The sequence below is a fragment of the Misgurnus anguillicaudatus genome, chromosome 9, assembly GCF_027580225.2.
Source record: "Misgurnus anguillicaudatus chromosome 9, ASM2758022v2, whole genome shotgun sequence".
Taxonomy (NCBI): domain Eukaryota; kingdom Metazoa; phylum Chordata; class Actinopteri; order Cypriniformes; family Cobitidae; genus Misgurnus; species Misgurnus anguillicaudatus.
The window spans coordinates 28,531,371-28,549,997 of record NC_073345.2 but is presented as its reverse complement, the minus strand read 5'-3'; the positions used below and the strand labels follow the sequence as shown (position 1 = coordinate 28,549,997).

Below are 18,627 nucleotides of genomic sequence, written 5' to 3'. Positions count from 1 at the left end.
ATGGCCTTGGGTGATAAAAAGATAAAAAAACAAGACAGATTTTTATAGCTCAAAGCTCAAGTTTAAATGTTCCTTGTAATTTCTTAGAAGGCAAAAACTTTTAAATAACCAAACATTTACTGTACATTTTTAATGATTGTCCTAAATCATTAAGAAATGACGACAACTAGAACTAAGAAATAACTAAAAAGACATCAAGAACAAAGTAAACTCATTCTTGCATGAACATTACTGCAAAACATTTGTTTAAAAAGAAATTCGATTAAGATGTTTTATTTGTGCACATTCATAGAAAGAGGAATAAAATAATTAGCAACATTTAACTATTAAAAATTTCTCTTTAGAAAAAATGGGTCCCACAGGTTTACAAAGATTTATGTGGCATGTTGTGTTGAATTGCGTTGGGGTGTGTTGAGTAGTGCGCAAAACAGGTTTTCTTATTTTATTGCCGTCCCATTCTTTAGTAACTGAAACAAAGTCAAATTAATTATATAGTAAAATCCTGTTTAATTTCCTTGTGGTGTGGCAAACAATTAGGCCCTGTTTACACCTGTTATTAAAATGCATTTCAGTCGATCATATCACAAGTAGACGGCACTAAATACAGGTGTAAACGGGGTGTGAAACGTTTTGACGGGTGTAGCCAGCATCGTAAAAATGCCGGGGCACATGGTTGTGTGCATATAGACGGTTTCAGCAGTAACAACATAAACAAACGGCTTTCGTTGAAAACACGTAACTTCCAGTAACTCAATTTAAGAGTCCTTTAAGAGTAGTTTATTTCTGATAACAAGCCAAATAAGTAATCGTAGCTTATATTTGATATAAAGCGTACACTGTAAAAAAATTCTGTAGAAATTGCAGCTGGGTTGCCGGTAACTTACCGTAGATTTAAATTTATGTTATTTACTGGCAACATTTTGTTCAAAGTTAAATGAACATTAAACATTTACAAGTCTTTGTCTTTACAGAGTAAAACTAAAAAACAGCATCAAACAAAACATTCTGGGAAACAAAATCTGAAGCAAAAAAACAGAAAAAGGTTGATGATGATTTCTGGTTCCCAGAATGCTTTGCATGAGGCTGTTATTGTATAGTTTTAATTTGTAAAGATAAAGACTTGTTAATATTTAAAATTTATTTAACTTTGAACAAACTCTTGCCAGTAGATAACAAATTTAAATCTACGGTAAATTACCGGCAACCCAGCTGCAATAACATTGTAATTTCTACGTTTTTTTTTACTGTGTATAAAAACAACACTGAGCTAACATTACTGTGTAAAATGTGTACTACAATGTATACAACGTTAACTACAAACCAGCTGCCAAACCTCCCTTTACATAGCGGTGATCCATGATCGCCATCTCCAATCGTCTTTAGGAAACCAAAACATTTATTTTCGATATGGTATTTGTTTCAGAGTTCAGTTTAGACACTAGTCAAACCATTAAAAAACACGGAAGTAAAGTCCTGACCAGAAGTGTAACCGCGACAATGCACGTGAGTTTGATGAAACCGTCTATCCACCAGTTTCTTAACGTAAATGTGGGCGCCACCATCTTTGAGCTTTCTATGACATCCGCTAAAGCTAACGGTAGTCGAAGGACACAAATGTGCCGTTTTGACTGGCTGTTTAATGTTTATTATGACATCCAGGAAGACCGACATAATTTGTGCAGTTAGGGGTTGCTATAATAGCTGATACAAACGTAGTAAATCTCTACAAAACATTTGTTTTTACCGTAATACATGAATGTGTATGTGGCGCACATGCACTCATGATCTGTATTTACAAATCCATCCAGTAAAACCTTTTATAGAAACTGCCAGTAAACAATAAATACAATAATTGTTTAAAAACAACTAATATTGTGCTGATAAAAATATTCTGCTACTATATATTATTACAAAAATGCGATTACAGTACAGAATATATACTACATAATCTGCTCAGTTAATATATGATAATAGTTCGTAATGTGTATGAGCGTACTTTTGTTATATATTTAATGATAAAGCAAATACTTTAAAAAGTAAGCAAATAATTTCATAAGCTCATGTCTCCACCTAGTGCATAAGAAGCGATGTAATAATATTTTCATAAAAAGAAAACAATACTCAATACATGTAGTAGTTTAATATGTTATGGTTTGTTCAAATAACTTGCAATGAGTTAAATGAGAAAGATACTGCTGACTGTGTCGGACCGCGTGAAGCTCGACGTGTCGCCATAAACAAGTCAAACATTAAATAATTGACGTTTAAAAAAACCTAACACCAGAGGGACAGTTGTGACATTTTAAACCAGCAGTCTTGGTAAATTCCAAAAACACTTGACTGACTTTCGCATTATAAGGATACTGGTATGTCTCTGTGCTTTTATATTCGCACATTGAAGACCCGTCACCTCCGATCAACAACATGAAATGACTGAATATATCTTCATATATCAAGCCACTTCTTAATTTCATCCTCACACCGGTTCATACATGGCAGGTGTAGTAAATAATAACTTTTGAAATCATGTTTTATGCGTGCTCCCACTACACTGTTTTCTACCGGCTGGCTATTGAACCGGAAGTCTCGCACCGGAAGGGAAATACGTCACATCACATACTTCCCCGTTCGAGAAAAAGGTGGATACAAGTGGATATATGTTTTTACTCACACATATCTTTAACTCTTTCCCCGCCATTGAAGAGTCAAACTGCAATACCGCTATTATCCACCAGGATATTCCGCAAATTATAAAACCCGGAAGTATTGCCCTAGGGCAAACAGCTGTATGTCCGTGTATGTTTTAAATACATCTGATCTCTATCAAAAGTCCATCACAAAAATTGAATTATCTCAGCTTTTTGCTCAAAATTTAAGCACATGATGTGCTTATTGATGCGAGCATTGCAGTGGAAGTTTACACCACTAATGGGAAGATATAAATCTGTGTAGTTGTGTCTACTGCAATGAAGCCCAGACTCTTCTGATGACAAAAATTGCGTAACGTACATTGTACAGGGACCCTAGCGTATGCATAAAAATGGACCACACTTCTGCCTTTAGTTTTACTTGATGAAAAATATAGGCTAAAAATGTACTCTTCATGAATTCCAAAACAACAAATACATTTAAAACCACTTTTATTTCACATTTTAGAAACATTTACATACCATCATGTTTGTCGAAAATCTACAAGATAGATTACATTTATAACAGAATGTCAAATCTTAATGAAAGTAAATGAGGACCACAGCTGTTGTCAGATGCCTTGTAAAATAAAAGTTATTATGATGTTTAATAGTGCCTTTATTGTTCATTGAAATTTGATCCACTGGTTCCCATCAACTTACATTGTAGTTGAGCAACATCTCAAAACGTATGCTTTTGTTTTCCATGCAAAAGGGAAACTCATATGGGTTTGAAGTTATATGATTGTAAGTAAACAATAACTTTTTCTTGTGAACTATACTATTCATTACAGCTCATGAGAAAGTCTTTAATTACAGAAATCACCAGAGAGTGAAAATCACACCCTACTGAAGTTTCCGACATAAATGTTGTAAATTAAAGTGACAAATCAATGCAGGCATGACGTTTGCCTAAAGTCACGATGCCCCAAGGCAAATTTCTCGAAGCGCTTTTGTTAAGTTCTGCTCCAAGTTTAGCTCTACCAATCACCGATCATCATGAGAATTTAACAATGGCGGCACGCAATAAATACAATTTTACTATCATTAAATTCAACACTTTAATATTACTTCTCTGAAGACATTCAGTTACATTCACATACATAAATTGACAAAAAAAAGATAAAACTGATGATTTAGCATTTGGCATCAAATCCAAAAACCAACAAATCTTTCATTTCCTAGAGTCAATAAAGTTTAAACACATCCAAGTAAACACGTGATTTCTATTATATTAAGACACAAGTGTAAACAAGCACATACACCCACGTACAAGCACAAACCCCCACAAACCGCACTATTTATCAAACCGGAGTAGGTGGCGACCAGAGGAATGTGACCCATCTGGAGTGTCATATCAATACAATAGAAGACGTGGGTGCAGTCAATTGTGATTTCGTATCAAGTGCATTCCCCAATTCCACCCTGACTTCTTTCTCCCTCAGGGAAAAATCACCAGTATGGCAAGAGCGAACAGGTACACAGACATCAGTGAAGATGATGCATGATGGAGTGCTTGTTTATTAGTCTGTGTCAAATGTGACAAAAGGAACGAACATGCGCACACGTACTGAGCTCTTTAGATTGTCACATATGCATAAGTATAGTATTTGACGACCTAAGGCGCATATTTAAATGCTGTACTGCTTAATCAATTATGCTTGCGTTCCTCAACTAGTAGAGCATTGCGTTAGCATGGCAAAGGTCATTAGTTTGACCCCTAAATACTTTTTGTCAGTGTATCTTTAATGGGAACAATTCACAAGACTTTTTGAAGATGTCAAATAAATCTTTGGTGTCCCCAGAGTACATATGCAAAGTATTAGCACAAAATACCATATAAATAATTTATTATAGCATGTTAAAATTGCCACTTTGTAGGTGTCAGCAAAATTAGCTATTTTTGGGGTGTGTCCTTTCACATACAAATGAGCTGATCTCTGCACTAAATGGCAGTGTTGTTGTTGAATAGTGCAGATTAAGGGGCGGTATTATCCCCTTCTGACATCAAACGGGGAGCCAAATTTCAATGACCTATTTTTCACATGGTTTACCAAAACTAAGTTACTGGGTTGATCTTTTTCACATTTTCTAGGTTGATAGAAGCATCCCTTACGAAAGGAAAATATATTTACCAATATATTACTTGAAATATATTGTAATATATTGCAATATATTATTTTACTTTCCATTTTCCAATATATTATACATTGGCAATACATGGAATAATATATTGATGGTACATATATTCTATATATGTGTAATATATTGCAGTATATTGCAAAATATACAAATTATTGCCACTTTCAATATATTGTACATGGATATAATATATGTGTTTATATATTTAAAAATATATGCAATATTATATTTATAAATATCTGCAATATTGTATTTCGATTTATATGCGAAAATATATTGTTTCACATATATGTTTACTATATGGTAGAATATATTTCAAATATATGTAAAATTATATGGAAATATACATGAAATATATGTAGATATGTGTTCGATATATTGTGGAATACATTTTAAATATATGTAAAATAAGATGGGAAATATATGTGCATATATGGGAATATGTATTAAAAATATATGTACAGATATAGTGTCACATGTATGTTTACTATATGGTAGAATATATTTCAAATATATGTACAACTATATGGAAATATATATGTAGATATGGGTTCGATATCTTGTGGAATACATTTGACATATATGTAAAATTAGATGGGAAATATGTGAAATATATGTGCATATATGGGAACATGTATTAACAATATATGTACAGATATAGTGTCACATGTATGTTTAATATATGGTAGAATATATTTCAAATATATGTACAACTATATGGAAATATATATGTAGATATGTGTTCGATATCTTGTGGAATACATTTGACATATATGTAAAATTAGATGGAAATATATGTACATATTTATTGTAAATGTATGCACAATATGTGTACATATATGAGAACATGCACATACAATGTATGAATATATTTGGGATATATACAGTATATGTACATGAAACATCTAAAATATATAAATACTTAAATATGCAACCTGCAATATACAAACATTTACACCACATATTAACACAGACTGATGGGTAATCTATCAAAAGCCACCTTTATTTTCTTTTAATCAGGCACAGATACTAAACCCAATTTGAGGTACAGAGCTCTATAGGCTCATTAAAACCACAAGAGGTTTTGCATATGGTCAGTCAAAGGAAATGTGATTGACTTTACATTACATTACATAAATGTGTTGCATTGCATTTACATAAATTACATTTTAAAAGAGTGCCATTAAACAAAAAAATATACAAAATATAAATTAAAGCAACTTAAATTACCAATGTACATTTCAAAATTTCAGCAGTGCCATTATACAATATAAAGACAATATCAATAAAGACAATATCAATAAACAAAATGCACAGACAATAATGAACAAATAAATAATAAACAAACTTTCAAGAAGTTTTGGGAACCGTGAAAAAGCAAAAAAAATAAAATAATAATTTGCCAAAAGAACAGTCCATTATCCTGGTTAGGAGACCACCTTGGATCTTCACTGATGTAAACCACTTAAATACCAGTGCTTTTGCTCTTCACCTGGTGTCTTAATGCCATTAGCTCGCAGATTCTACTGTTGATAGATTTTCTGACATCAGCTTCCTTGGCCTAATAGGAAACTGTTTTAAAACAGCATCTGTGGAGCAGAACAACAAGTTATTCACAAAAATCTCTCAGAGATGCAATAAAAACTGAAAAGCACCAGCTCTGAAAACTTACATACCTTTTAAAACTTGAAGTTTCCTTGGAGCCTGCTGACATCAGCCTTCTTCTTCTTCTTCTTCTTGAGTTTTACTGGCAGTTGGCAAACAACTTTTAGTGGCATTACCGCCACCTACTGATTAGGAGTGTGGGTCAGGATCATAGGTCAGGACCTATCTATCAGCCTCCTTGTTGCTGGTGGCTGTTACGCACCCTATATATATATATATATATATATATATATATATATATATATATATATATTGCAATATATTTTGTATCATATATAAATGTATGTTTCATGCATATATTGCAATATATCAAAGCATATAAAGACAAACTATTACATGTAAAAAATACAGTGCCCTTTCTGTTCTTGATTGCAATATATTTTGTCTCATAAATACATGTATGGTTTATGCATATATTGCAATATATCAACGCATATAAAGACAAACTATTACATGTAAAAAATATAGTGCCCTTTTTGTTCTTGAATGCAATATATTTTGTCTCATATATACATGTATGGTCTATGCATATATTGCAATATATCAAAGCATATAAAGACAAACTATTACATGTAAAAAATATAGTGCCTTTTTGTTCTTGAATGCAATATATTTTGTCTCATATATACATGTATGGTCAATGCATATATTGCAATATATCAAAGCATATAAAGACAAACTATTACATGTAAAAAATATAGTGCCCTTTTTGTTTTTGATTGCAATATATTTTGTATCATATATACATCTATGTTTCATGCATATATTTCAATATATTGGAAAATATAAATATTAAATCCCATATATGGGAATATGTTGCCTAATATATTACATGATATTTTCCAATATACTGCAATATATTTTTGTTTCGTAAGGGATTGGGGACTCAATTATAGCACTAAAACATGGAAAAAGTCAGATTTTAATGATATGTCCCCTTTAAAGTGAATGATATTTTAGTGTGACATTCACACTTTTAGAGTGTGGCTCAAGGGCAATAATACATTTTTAAGCCACTTCATCCAAATGTTTCTTAAAAAAGGCAAAAAGGTCCTGATTTCAAAGCTTGACATAAAAAAAGTGACTGGGGAGTTTATTTAAACTGTCGTATGTGCACTGAACATAGGTTAAAAATGAAAATGTTGTTTATCAAAATACAAAGATTATTGTTGCTAAACAAATATTATCATCTACAGTAATCTGAATATTCAGTCATTTTCTGTGAACTGTAATGCATCATCATACCGATGACCTGTGTGAACAGGGGAAGTTACATCTAGCATTACTGAAGTTCACGTTCGGTTTCCTCCAATGAAATATAAGAACTTAAGCAACGCTGTGAAATTATGTTATTAAAAATCTCAGTGACTCATTTTTCAAAAAAATAAAAAAATAACAACAGTATGATGATTTTAGATATGCTGGATATTTTGTGCATCAAAATACAAACTACACTGTAAAACAAATCTGTAGAAATTACAATGGTATTGCAGCTGGGTTGTCGGTAAACCACCGCAGATCTAAATCCATGCCACCCACTGGCAAGAGTTTATTCAAAGTTAAATAAATTTTAATCTGTACAGAATAAAACCATACAAAAACAGCCTCATGCAAAGCACTCTGGGAACCAGAAATCATCATCAACCTTTTTCTGTTTTTTGCTTCAGATTTTGTTTCCCAGAATGTTTTTCTTGATGCTGTTTTTCTAGTTTTATTCTGTAAAGACAAAGACTTGTAAATGTTTAATGTTCATTTAACTTTGAACAAAATGCCGCCAGTGAACAACACAAATCCAAATCTACGGCAATTTACCGGCAACCCAGCAGCAAATTTCTATGGAATTTCTTTACAGTGTAGGGCTGGGCAAAGAAATTGATTTTTCAATTAATTTTTTTTTAAACGTGGTCGATTCAAAATCGATTCTCAAAGGCCACAAATCGATTTTTTTATAAAAAAACCTGATACTGTTTGATCAAGGAATGCGACATTTTTCAGCATACATTTTTTATCTTGCATCAAAATTGTATTGTATTTAACATAATTGTATGCATTTGAAAATTAGAGATGGGTTCTATTTTAATGTACCCAAGTGTACCTAAAATATAAGAGTTTAATATACAGGTTTGTGGCTCTTAATTTCTTTTTATTAATTACCCACTTGTAAACTTATGTTCACTGTTCTTTTTTATAAATAAAGTATTTGCATTAAATCTATATCCATTGAGTCGAATCGAGAATAAAAATCGATCCGAGAATCGGAATCAAAGGAGAATCGATTTGATAGCTTGTGAATCGAAATCGAATCGATCTGGAACATCCGAATCGATACCCAGCCCTAATACAAACTGTATTTTTGTTAAAGATTATTTCTTGCTTCAAGTTAATGACAAAAAAAAAACTTTAGCAGAGTTTTCCCAGGCAGGGTCACACATAGTAATCTGAATATTGAGTCATTTTCTGTGAACTGTAATGCATCATCATGCTGATGACCTGTGTGAACAGGGGAAGTGCATCTAACATTACTGAAATTTACGTTCAGTTTCCTCCAATGAAATAGGAGAACGTTGTGAAATTATATTAATAAAAAATATTTTCAAGAATAAAATGTACAGTGCGGTGATTTTAGATATGCTGGATATTTTGTGCATCAAAATACAAACTGTATTTTTTGTTTAAGACTTTAAAAATATATGTTACTCTGTATGTAAAACCAGGATAAAGTCTCATGATTCATTTATGAGATTAGGAGCATTAAAGTTTAACATGACCTTACTCAGTCAATATTAAATATTTTAAGATTATTTATTTATGTACTTTACATTATATACAGTACATTCTGAAAATGCTGTGTTATTTTCAACCCAGCGTTAGGTCAAAAAGGGACAAAGACAGCCATTGGGTTAAAATAACTGAGAAAATTTTATATTTGGCCCACCAGTAGGCAGGGGCGGATTTAGTGATTTGGGGGCTCAAGGCGAACTATGTGTCGGGGCCCTAACTATGCACCCTTTACGCAACCTTTACTGTATTTTTCTATCTCTTTCTCATAGCTATCTCTTTTTTCCTCTAGGTTACATAAGTTTCAGCCCCCAATGAGGTTGAGATTAATATATATATACTGTTTGATAATATGATTGGATTTTATACTAACCGCAGTACTACATGGTAAAAAGATGTGTATAACATTTATGTACTTTTTATTTTACTTTGTGTACTGAATTTCTTTAATATTTTTTCATTTAATGCCACATTACATCCACAATATATTTTAAAGTAAAATACTTTGTATTCAAATGAACATAATATGAGGAGAAGAAACATAATATGGTTTTAAAATAATGCAATCATAGGTGTTAAGAACTCGAAATAAGATAAACAAGGGGTGAAATTTGACTTTATACAGTGGATGGTAAAGCGTCGTGTATTGCTTCTGCATTACATTATGTAAACAGTTTTCATATTATTGAACTATACAGATGTCATCTATGTACACATCTTGTACTTTGATGTTCGCTAGTGATATACAGGGCAAAGCCGAAGCATGCTACCGTTTTCATATGAGATTTAAATGAGACTAAAGCGATCACGAATTTGTGTGCATATTGGGGAATGAATTACAATCTTTAGTGGTGCTGGGCAGACATTTCGGCGGACTAAAGCTTACCTAAAGGCTACTGTACCTGAGATTACACGCTAATATTATATAAACTGTTGAACCTGTATTATTTGCGGAGCATACTCACCGGCACACAATCAGTGTCCGTGCCCGAGAGAGAGCTGTGTCTGACGGAAAAGAGGATGCTGAGAGCAGCACAGACCGTGTGTTGTTTGTGTGGAGAAAAGCGGAGACTTTGGCTACATTTTTGTGTGAATCATCTTTTCTGCTCCATTGGTGTAGCTACGTTTTACTGTTGGTTTATTTCCTTGCAACTTCGCTCTTTTAATGTATCAAACTCACTCGCTGCTGCCTTCAGCTCTGCTCGCTTTGTTGATTTGAGCTACGCGCGCGTATATGCGGTAGTGCATGGAATGATCCACTCTAAACTATAATGGGGGCCGCATTCGTGCAGATGTAATAATTACGTTCAAATCTTTTATGGGAATATACTGAAAAACACAAAAGATGTTTAAATAGAATTCTTAATTAAACAAAATTATGATAGTCTTCTGGGAATCTTGATGATAAGCAGGGGCAAAAAGTGGCAGCTCACCAAGTACACCCCTGCATTTTAGGGCCCCTTGGTAAGGCGGGGCCCAAGGCAACTGCCGACCTTTGCCTAATGGTAAGTCCGCCCCTGCCACTAGGTTAAAACAATTCAGCATTTTGGTCTCAAACAACCCAGCATGAGTTTTCCCAGGCAGGGTCACATACAGTACTCTGAATATTGAGTTATTTTCTGTGAATTGTAATGCATCATCATAGTGATGACCTGTGTGAACAGACGAAGTTACATCTAACATTACATTTAGTTTCATCCAAAGAAATAGGATAACTCAAGCATTGTTGTGAAATAATATTATTAAAAAAATCTCAATGAAATCTCATTTTCCAGAAAACAAATTTACAGTGCTGTGGTTTAAGATATGCTGGATATTTTGTGCATCAAAATACAAACTGTATTTTTTGTTAAAGATTATTTCTTGCGTTAAGTAAATTACAAAAAAATGACTTTAACTGAGTTTTCCCAGACAGGGTCACACATAGTAATCTGAATATTCAGTCATTTTCTGTGAACTGTAATGCATCATCATGCTGATGACCTGTGTGAACAGGGGAAGTTAAATCTAACATTACTAACGTTCACATTCCGTTTCATCAAATGAAATATGAGAACTTAAGCAATGTTGTGAAATTATATTATTAAAAAATCTCAGTGAAATCTAATTTTCCAGAAAACAAATTTAAAGTGCAGTGATGTTAGATATGCTGGATATTTTGTGCATCAAAATACAAACTGTATCGTTTGTTAAAGATGCAGTGTGTAAATTTTAGCGGCATCTAGTGGTGAGGTTGCAAATTGCAGCCAACAGCTCAGTTCACAGCTCACCCCTTGCTTTTGAAACGCATAGAGAAGCTACGGTAGCCGACACAGGACAAACATGTCATTGTTAGAGACAACTTAATAAAAACGTTTGTCCGTTAAGGGCTTCTGTAGAAATATGGCCGCACAAAATGGCATCTTCCATGTAAGGGGACCCTCGGTGTATGTAAATAAAAACGTCTCATTGTAAAGTAATAAAATCATAACTGTTCATTTTAAAAGGTCTTTATGCACCCCTAATAATGTAGTTTTGTATATCCTTTTGCATTTCTGTCAAGAGATCCTTCTAAAAATTACACACTGCACCTTTAAACAGGGCTCTACTCTTTTTGCACTGGTTGCACTGGTGCACCCAACTTTTTTTCTTAGGTGCACCAGCATCGCATTTAGTTCACCCAAAAATTAAAATCCTGTCATCATAAACTCTCCCTCATTTTGTTACAAACCTGTATAAATTTCTTTGTTCTGATGAACACAAAGCACGATATTTTTAGGAATGTTTGCAACCAAACCATTCATGAGCCCCATTCACCTCCACAATATTATTTTTTCCTACTATGGAAGTCAATGGGGCCCATGCTCGGCCTGGTAACAAACATTCCCCAAAATAAAGTATCTTGCTTCGTGTTCATGAAATTATATTATTAAAAAATCTCAGTGAAATCTCATTGATTTTAGATATGCTGGACATTTTGTGCATCAAAATACAAACTTTTCTTTGGGGTAAAAAAAGAATGTAAAACCAGAATAACGTCTCATAATACATTTTTGAGATTTGTAGAATCAAAGTTTTGATTTTTACATTGTTTTTAAATTTTGACATAACCTTACTTAGTCAATATTAAAGATATCAAGATTGTATTTTCACAGAATGTACTTTAGCATTATGTACAAATGCGGTTTTATCTTCAACCCAGTGTTAGGTCAAAAAGGGACAAACCCAACAGTGGTTCCCAAACTTGGGGGCGAGCCCCCTTGGGCAGCATTAGATGGTGCCAGGGGCAGTTTTATGACATTTTATAAAAAAAAAACAATACGTTTTTTAATTCAAATTTATTTTTAGATTGTTTTATGTGCATGAATTTTCATTTGGGGTGTTTGAAACCAGCATTTTGGTCTAAACCAACCCAGTGTTAGGTCAAACAGGGAAAAACCCAACAGTGGTTCCCAAACTTGGGGGCGAGCCCCCCTTGGGCAGTGTGAAATGGTGCCAGGAGCAGTTTTATGAGATTGTAGAAAAAAATTGTAATTTAATATGTTTTTTTTTTTATTCAAATTCTAAGTTTGTGCATGAATTTTCATTGAGGGGTTTGAAACCAGCATTTTGGTCTAAAACAACCCAGCATAGGTTAATTTGCAACCCAACAGCTGGCTTGTCCCTTTTTGTAAATGACAAAAATGACTTCAGCATGTATTTGGTCACACATAGTTATATGAATAATATTCAGGCATGTCCTGTAAATTGTAATGTATCATCGTATAACGTCACTTTCTCCCCACCCTATTGTCTTTGTTTGGAGCAGATGCGCCTTGACTTTATAACTGCGCACCTTGAGATATATATATATATATATATATATATATATATATATATATATATATATATATATATATATATATATATATATATATATATATATATATATATATATATATATATATATATATATATATATATATATATATATATATATACTGTGTATATATATATATATATATATATATATATATATATATATATATATATATATATATATACATTAGGGTTGAAATATACATACAGTATATTAGGTGTTTCAACCCTAATGTAAAGCACTTTGTGTATGAAAAGTGCTACATAAATAAACCTGCCATGCCTTATCTGTATAATATTAAGGTATGTCTTGTGAATTGTAATGAATCATCATACTGATGGTCTACAGACTGTGATTGGGTGAAATTGCATCATACCATTACTGTAGTTTAGTTTCAATTTCATCAGATGAAATATAAAAAAGGTATTATGCAAAAATCTCAGTTCCTCAATTTAGATTTGACTCAATTCTAGAAGTTTCAATAATACATCATAATATTTAATAATACATAATTTCACGTAGATTCATAAATCAAAGACTCATTCAATGAGTTGCTCAAGAGACTCATAATCTAATGAATCCTAAACAAACACTAAATCCATTACATACTAAATTAAATGGATTCACTAGCAGTACAACAAGTCTTCATAGGTTGTGGGAATAACCCAGACTGTGTCAAATGATTATGTTTATATAAACTCTGAATCATAGTTTGATGACAGATGTGTGTTCAAATAAAATACGTAGCCCTATTGTGCAGCGCTGGGACAGTTTGGCGTGTCGCAGTATCACCACACCTATATGCTATTATTACAGCATGTGGAAACACGTCTAAACGTGTTTACATGCCTCTATATAGAAATCGATGAAATTACAGAGTACCTATAGACGTCTTTCAATGCAAAGGTGAACGATTTAGATGATTTCACCTGCACTGAGGCCACTCCTGGGTATAAATTTAACATAGATTCCTGTAACTAATTCAAGTGTCACAAGGACACAGTGTACAACAACAATCCACGTTTTATCTAGAAAGTTTGGTATGTTTTTGCAATGAAATGCATGACTCTATTGAACGTGAGGGCGTTACCGAACTATAAATTCTTTTCTTGCATGTTTCTGTGTTTTTGTACGAATTGTCCAAGTCGGCATCACCTGTCATTATGATAAGTGGACAGCAAGTTCTGGATCTCTGAAGAAACAGGTCTGTTCAGAGGTAGCAGATGGTTTCGGGTCTGGGTGGTTGATGGCGTAACTGAATGAAAAATAACAGAAATCAAACATGTGTGATAAAAAAATGTCTTAATTTAGGTTATTTTTAAGCATGTATTTTTCGTTATTTAATATAGACACACAAAAAACCATTGGGACCTACCCGTTTAAAAGACATTATTTTTGCAAATTTGATTAATGTGGCGCACACGTACAGCTTTAAATGCTTTTATTAAGGACTTTACATATTTAGCACACAACATGCGTGCATAACTGCGTTAATGCCCTATGTCATGCAAGGAATGAAGCCAATGACGACTGTTTTGTAAGTATACACAATATTGTCTGAAAAGAAAGCTTATCCATCTTTGTCTTTAAAGTTTCTTTTGTGTCTGACTTGCTTTCATCGCTGTTGTGTCTCAAGTTCATATTTATCATGCTCTTGGTCTTCACTGTCCCACCACCAAACTGGTATGTTCTCCAATGAATAGCACGGTAAAGGTGTGGCCCAAAAAAGTATTGCATTTGCTACATCACTGGCAAAAACAATGTTGAAAATAGACAGATGCAAATTATATGTCCATTGTATCTCATGATAAAAACTGGGTGGAGTAATTAAGGGGACGTGCACTGTACTCGAAATAGCATTACACACAAAAAAAACTTTTTATGTAATAGTATGTGTGGGATGTTAAGCGAAATGAATGAAACTTTAATTTGAATGAATCATTATATGCCAATTAATGAATTATTACATACTGTATGTGCATATTTGTTGCTAGGTTTCAAAACAACATGCACCACAAAAATGAAAAATTTGCACTATAAAGTTTAAACTCCTATTTAGTAACAAAGAAAGCTTATGATGTAAATTTTTATAGTAAACTGGTTCTTCATGTCAAACAGTGGCACATTATGTCATATTTTGTTAATCTCTTTCAATTATATCCTAACTTCATTTTAAATATGATAAACAGTAAGCAATCATACCCAACTATATCTCTTTATTACCCATTTCATGAAACAAAGAGCCTTTCTTCAGCGTCACTGCCCCTGGTTTTCGTAAAGAAGTTTCCTCAATATTCATCAGCTCTTCACAGCACTGTTTCCACTGACCTACAAAGAAAAATAGAGGTTGCTAAAGTGTAATGCTCAAGTTTATACATTAATTCTGTCATTTTTCTTGTTTAACATTATTTTCTTATTGTGACGTATTTCCGAGTACATTTGTATTGAGTCATTTAGCAGACGCTTTTGTCCAAAGCGACTTACAAATGAGGTAAACAATAGAAGCAATTATAGCAACACAAGAACAGCAATACATAAGTGCACTGGAAATAGTCCAACACAGTATACATAGATAAAGAAAAAGGAAAAATAGAGAAAGATACTAAGTCCTATATTAGGAAGTGAGGAAATGGCGGAAGAGATGGGTAAAATGAATATCCAAATATCACACAAGGATAAGAGTGGGCGTGGCTTATGTTTTCAATAGTAAATTGATTGGATATAGAAAAGTAGACGCTTCATTCAGAAATGGAACTCGTAGCAGACTGACAGTTGGGGGCGGGGTTAACGGATGCTCCGTCCCAAGCGTCTAGCTGATGTCATTAGAGAATGATCGCCAGAAGAGGACGGAAGTACATTTTTAGATTTTGACTAAAGTTTATAAGGGCACATGAATAAAAAAATTGTAATTACCCACATGGATAAACTGTTTACAATGAACAAAACAATATTTTATAAAAAAAATCGAATCGTAATTTTTGATTTCATGGGGACTTTAAAGCAACACTAAAGAACTCTGGCTCTTTGCTCCCCCTACAGGTTAGAAGCGTAATTGTTCATTACCACTGTCGTAAATACTGCAGCATAACTGGCTCTGATTGGATTGTAGGTCTGCCGTAAAGCAAGTTTTTGTAGTCTTCACTCGAACTACAGGACCACTACCCGACGGTTGGAAACTTCTTTAGTGCGGTTTTGGCCGATAGAGGGCTGCAAAGCGAATGTGAAAACGCCATTCACCCTGTTTTGTGTGGATGAACCACTGAAACTTTTTTGGAAATGTTATTTTAAGGTAAAAAAAACCTCTTTGGTGTTGCTTTAAATGCTATAAAATCCCCATTTGAGCATCTTCAATTATATGGGTTATTTTTTAAGCTACTGTATCGTTAAAAAGGATGAGCCCAATCGGGTGTTTCAACCACTGATCTATATAAATGACTGGACTGCACATAGAGCGCTCGCTTAATGTAACAGCGTGAGGTGAAGCCAGTGCAGAGTTCGAGCGCACCCGGTTTACAGCGTATCAGTCACACAAGATACATTTTTAGAATAATATGTGTAAGTAAATAAATTGTTAATTCTGGTGTTATTTACAATGTTTATGTTTTAATCGGGCAGGATACAGGATTTATAAAACAAACGTTAACGTGAGTGTGTCTGCTGCATTTTGTCAATGACACGGGTATAGATAAAGTTTTTTGACATTAGGCTACACGGACTTTTGCGTTGTAATAATGTTCAGGGTAACTTCACAAATAAAACGGAGGCTAGTAAAGTGATGTTTTATCATTAAAATCTGATAACGTCAATTGATTTAACAGAATGTTTGGGCTAACCAATATGGCAGCTCGATGGCTTCACAATTGTGACATCATGCGCAATCCAGTCATTTATATAGATCAGTGGTTTCAACCCAAAATGCTGGCTTATTTTAACCCATTGTTGGGTCAAATATAAACATTTTCTGTTTTTTAACCCAACAGCAAGGTTTGTCCCTTTTGACCCAATGCTAGGTTGAAAATACCCAATTTTTAGCATTTTTTAGAGTGTAGAAATGGGGACTGGAGCTTTCAGACGAGTACATGAAAGTGGTCTAGACTCATGCACTGTAAAAAATTGCAATTTTTGTCAAAATCAACAAATATTTTTAAGTTACTTTAACTTTTTAACTTGAATTTATAAGTTATGTCAACTTTTTAAAGCCAAAACTTAAAATAATAGGTTGAATTGACTTGAAAAACCGAGTTGTTTTATCTTCATTCTGCATTTTTTTTTACAGTGTGACAGACAGATCAGAGTCTAGTTTTTAAATGAATCGTTTATTTGAATCAGATCTTTTTGATGTACCAGTTCATTTAATTCACAAAACTGGTCTGACTGATTTGTCCAAGCGTTGGACTGACTGACTCTATGAACATGGTTGTGTGACAAACTTTAATTTTAGATTTATTGTAACTGCCTTCAAAACAGCCACTTGGACATCCTTGAACATTTTGTGCTGCATGAAATGGCAGGTTATACTGGCATAACGTTAGGCTGGGTACTCGATGACAGACTTATATTGTAAAGAGTACACATACAGATCACCTTACAGTTAAGAAAGTGAGCCATAAAAACACTTGCACGGCATGTAAGGAATACCTGACATGAAAATTATTTCTACGCCAGTCAACAAGGTTGCTTTTTAAAGCGCTACATGCTTGTGTCTGCATACCTGTGTGAAAAATGTATTGAATTTCAGCCGGAGCTTTAGGAACACTTCCAAGAACAGCTCAACACCTGTCTCGCTTCCCCTACCCATGACTTCACCCTAAACAGGACGCATATTTTTTAACTAAATGACACATAAGCCACCAGACAAGGATATATGAGTAAAAAGAATGATGCACAATACTTCTAGAAAATCTTTTTTTAACCAACAATAATACGCAGACATCACTAACCGCAGACGGACGCACAAAAACACGTCTTGTCTTTTCGACGTCTGTCTCGAACAATGAATATGTCACAATTGTGTGGTTCTATACATAAAGCTATTTCTCAAGACGTGCATCACATTCATTCCAGCTGACAATTCAAAACAATAAATTACATTCAATTCAGTGTGTTGAAATCTATGGCGCTTCAACTTAAATGAATAGGTTAGGATGTTATGCAAGATATTTGTATGCAGCAAGTCATGTCAAAATAATGCACATGACACAATGTCTTAAAGTACTGTAGCTTGAAATCACGCTTAAATCGTGTCTTAAAGATCCCCAAATTGACTGTACTTTTAGGGTGTGTATTAAATTGCATACAATAAATGGTAGCACTTTACAATAATGTTGCATTTGTTAACGTTAGTTGTCACGGTTATGAAATTTGTCTGACGGTTAATTGTCTAATAAATTGTGACGATTATGACAATTAATTGTCTGTTTTATTGCGTTGACATTTAATTCTCATACTGTGCTTTTTTTGTTAATGAAATGGATCTCACACATTGTTGTGATTATGTAAATTAAATCTTTTGGAAGG

General features: G+C 33.4%; 1 protein-coding gene across 2 annotated transcripts in view; it reads right to left on the bottom strand.

The window, feature by feature from the left end:
- Window positions 1-13,573: 13,573 nt before the first annotated feature.
- Window positions 13,574-18,627, bottom strand: part of rtknb (rhotekin b) — a 41,965-nt gene continuing 36,911 nt past the window's right edge. Inside the window, exons 11-12 of one of the 2 annotated variants that reach the window (XM_055180395.2) lie at window positions 15,313-15,438; window positions 13,574-14,365 (exon numbers count right to left, since the gene is read on the bottom strand). In XM_055180395.2, coding sequence (XP_055036370.2) covers window positions 15,317-15,438 — 122 coding nt within the window. In that variant the 3' untranslated portion in view covers window positions 13,574-14,365; window positions 15,313-15,316. The remainder of the gene's footprint in view (window positions 14,366-15,312; window positions 15,439-18,627) is intronic. The other variant, XM_055180394.2, reaches the window with a different exon arrangement.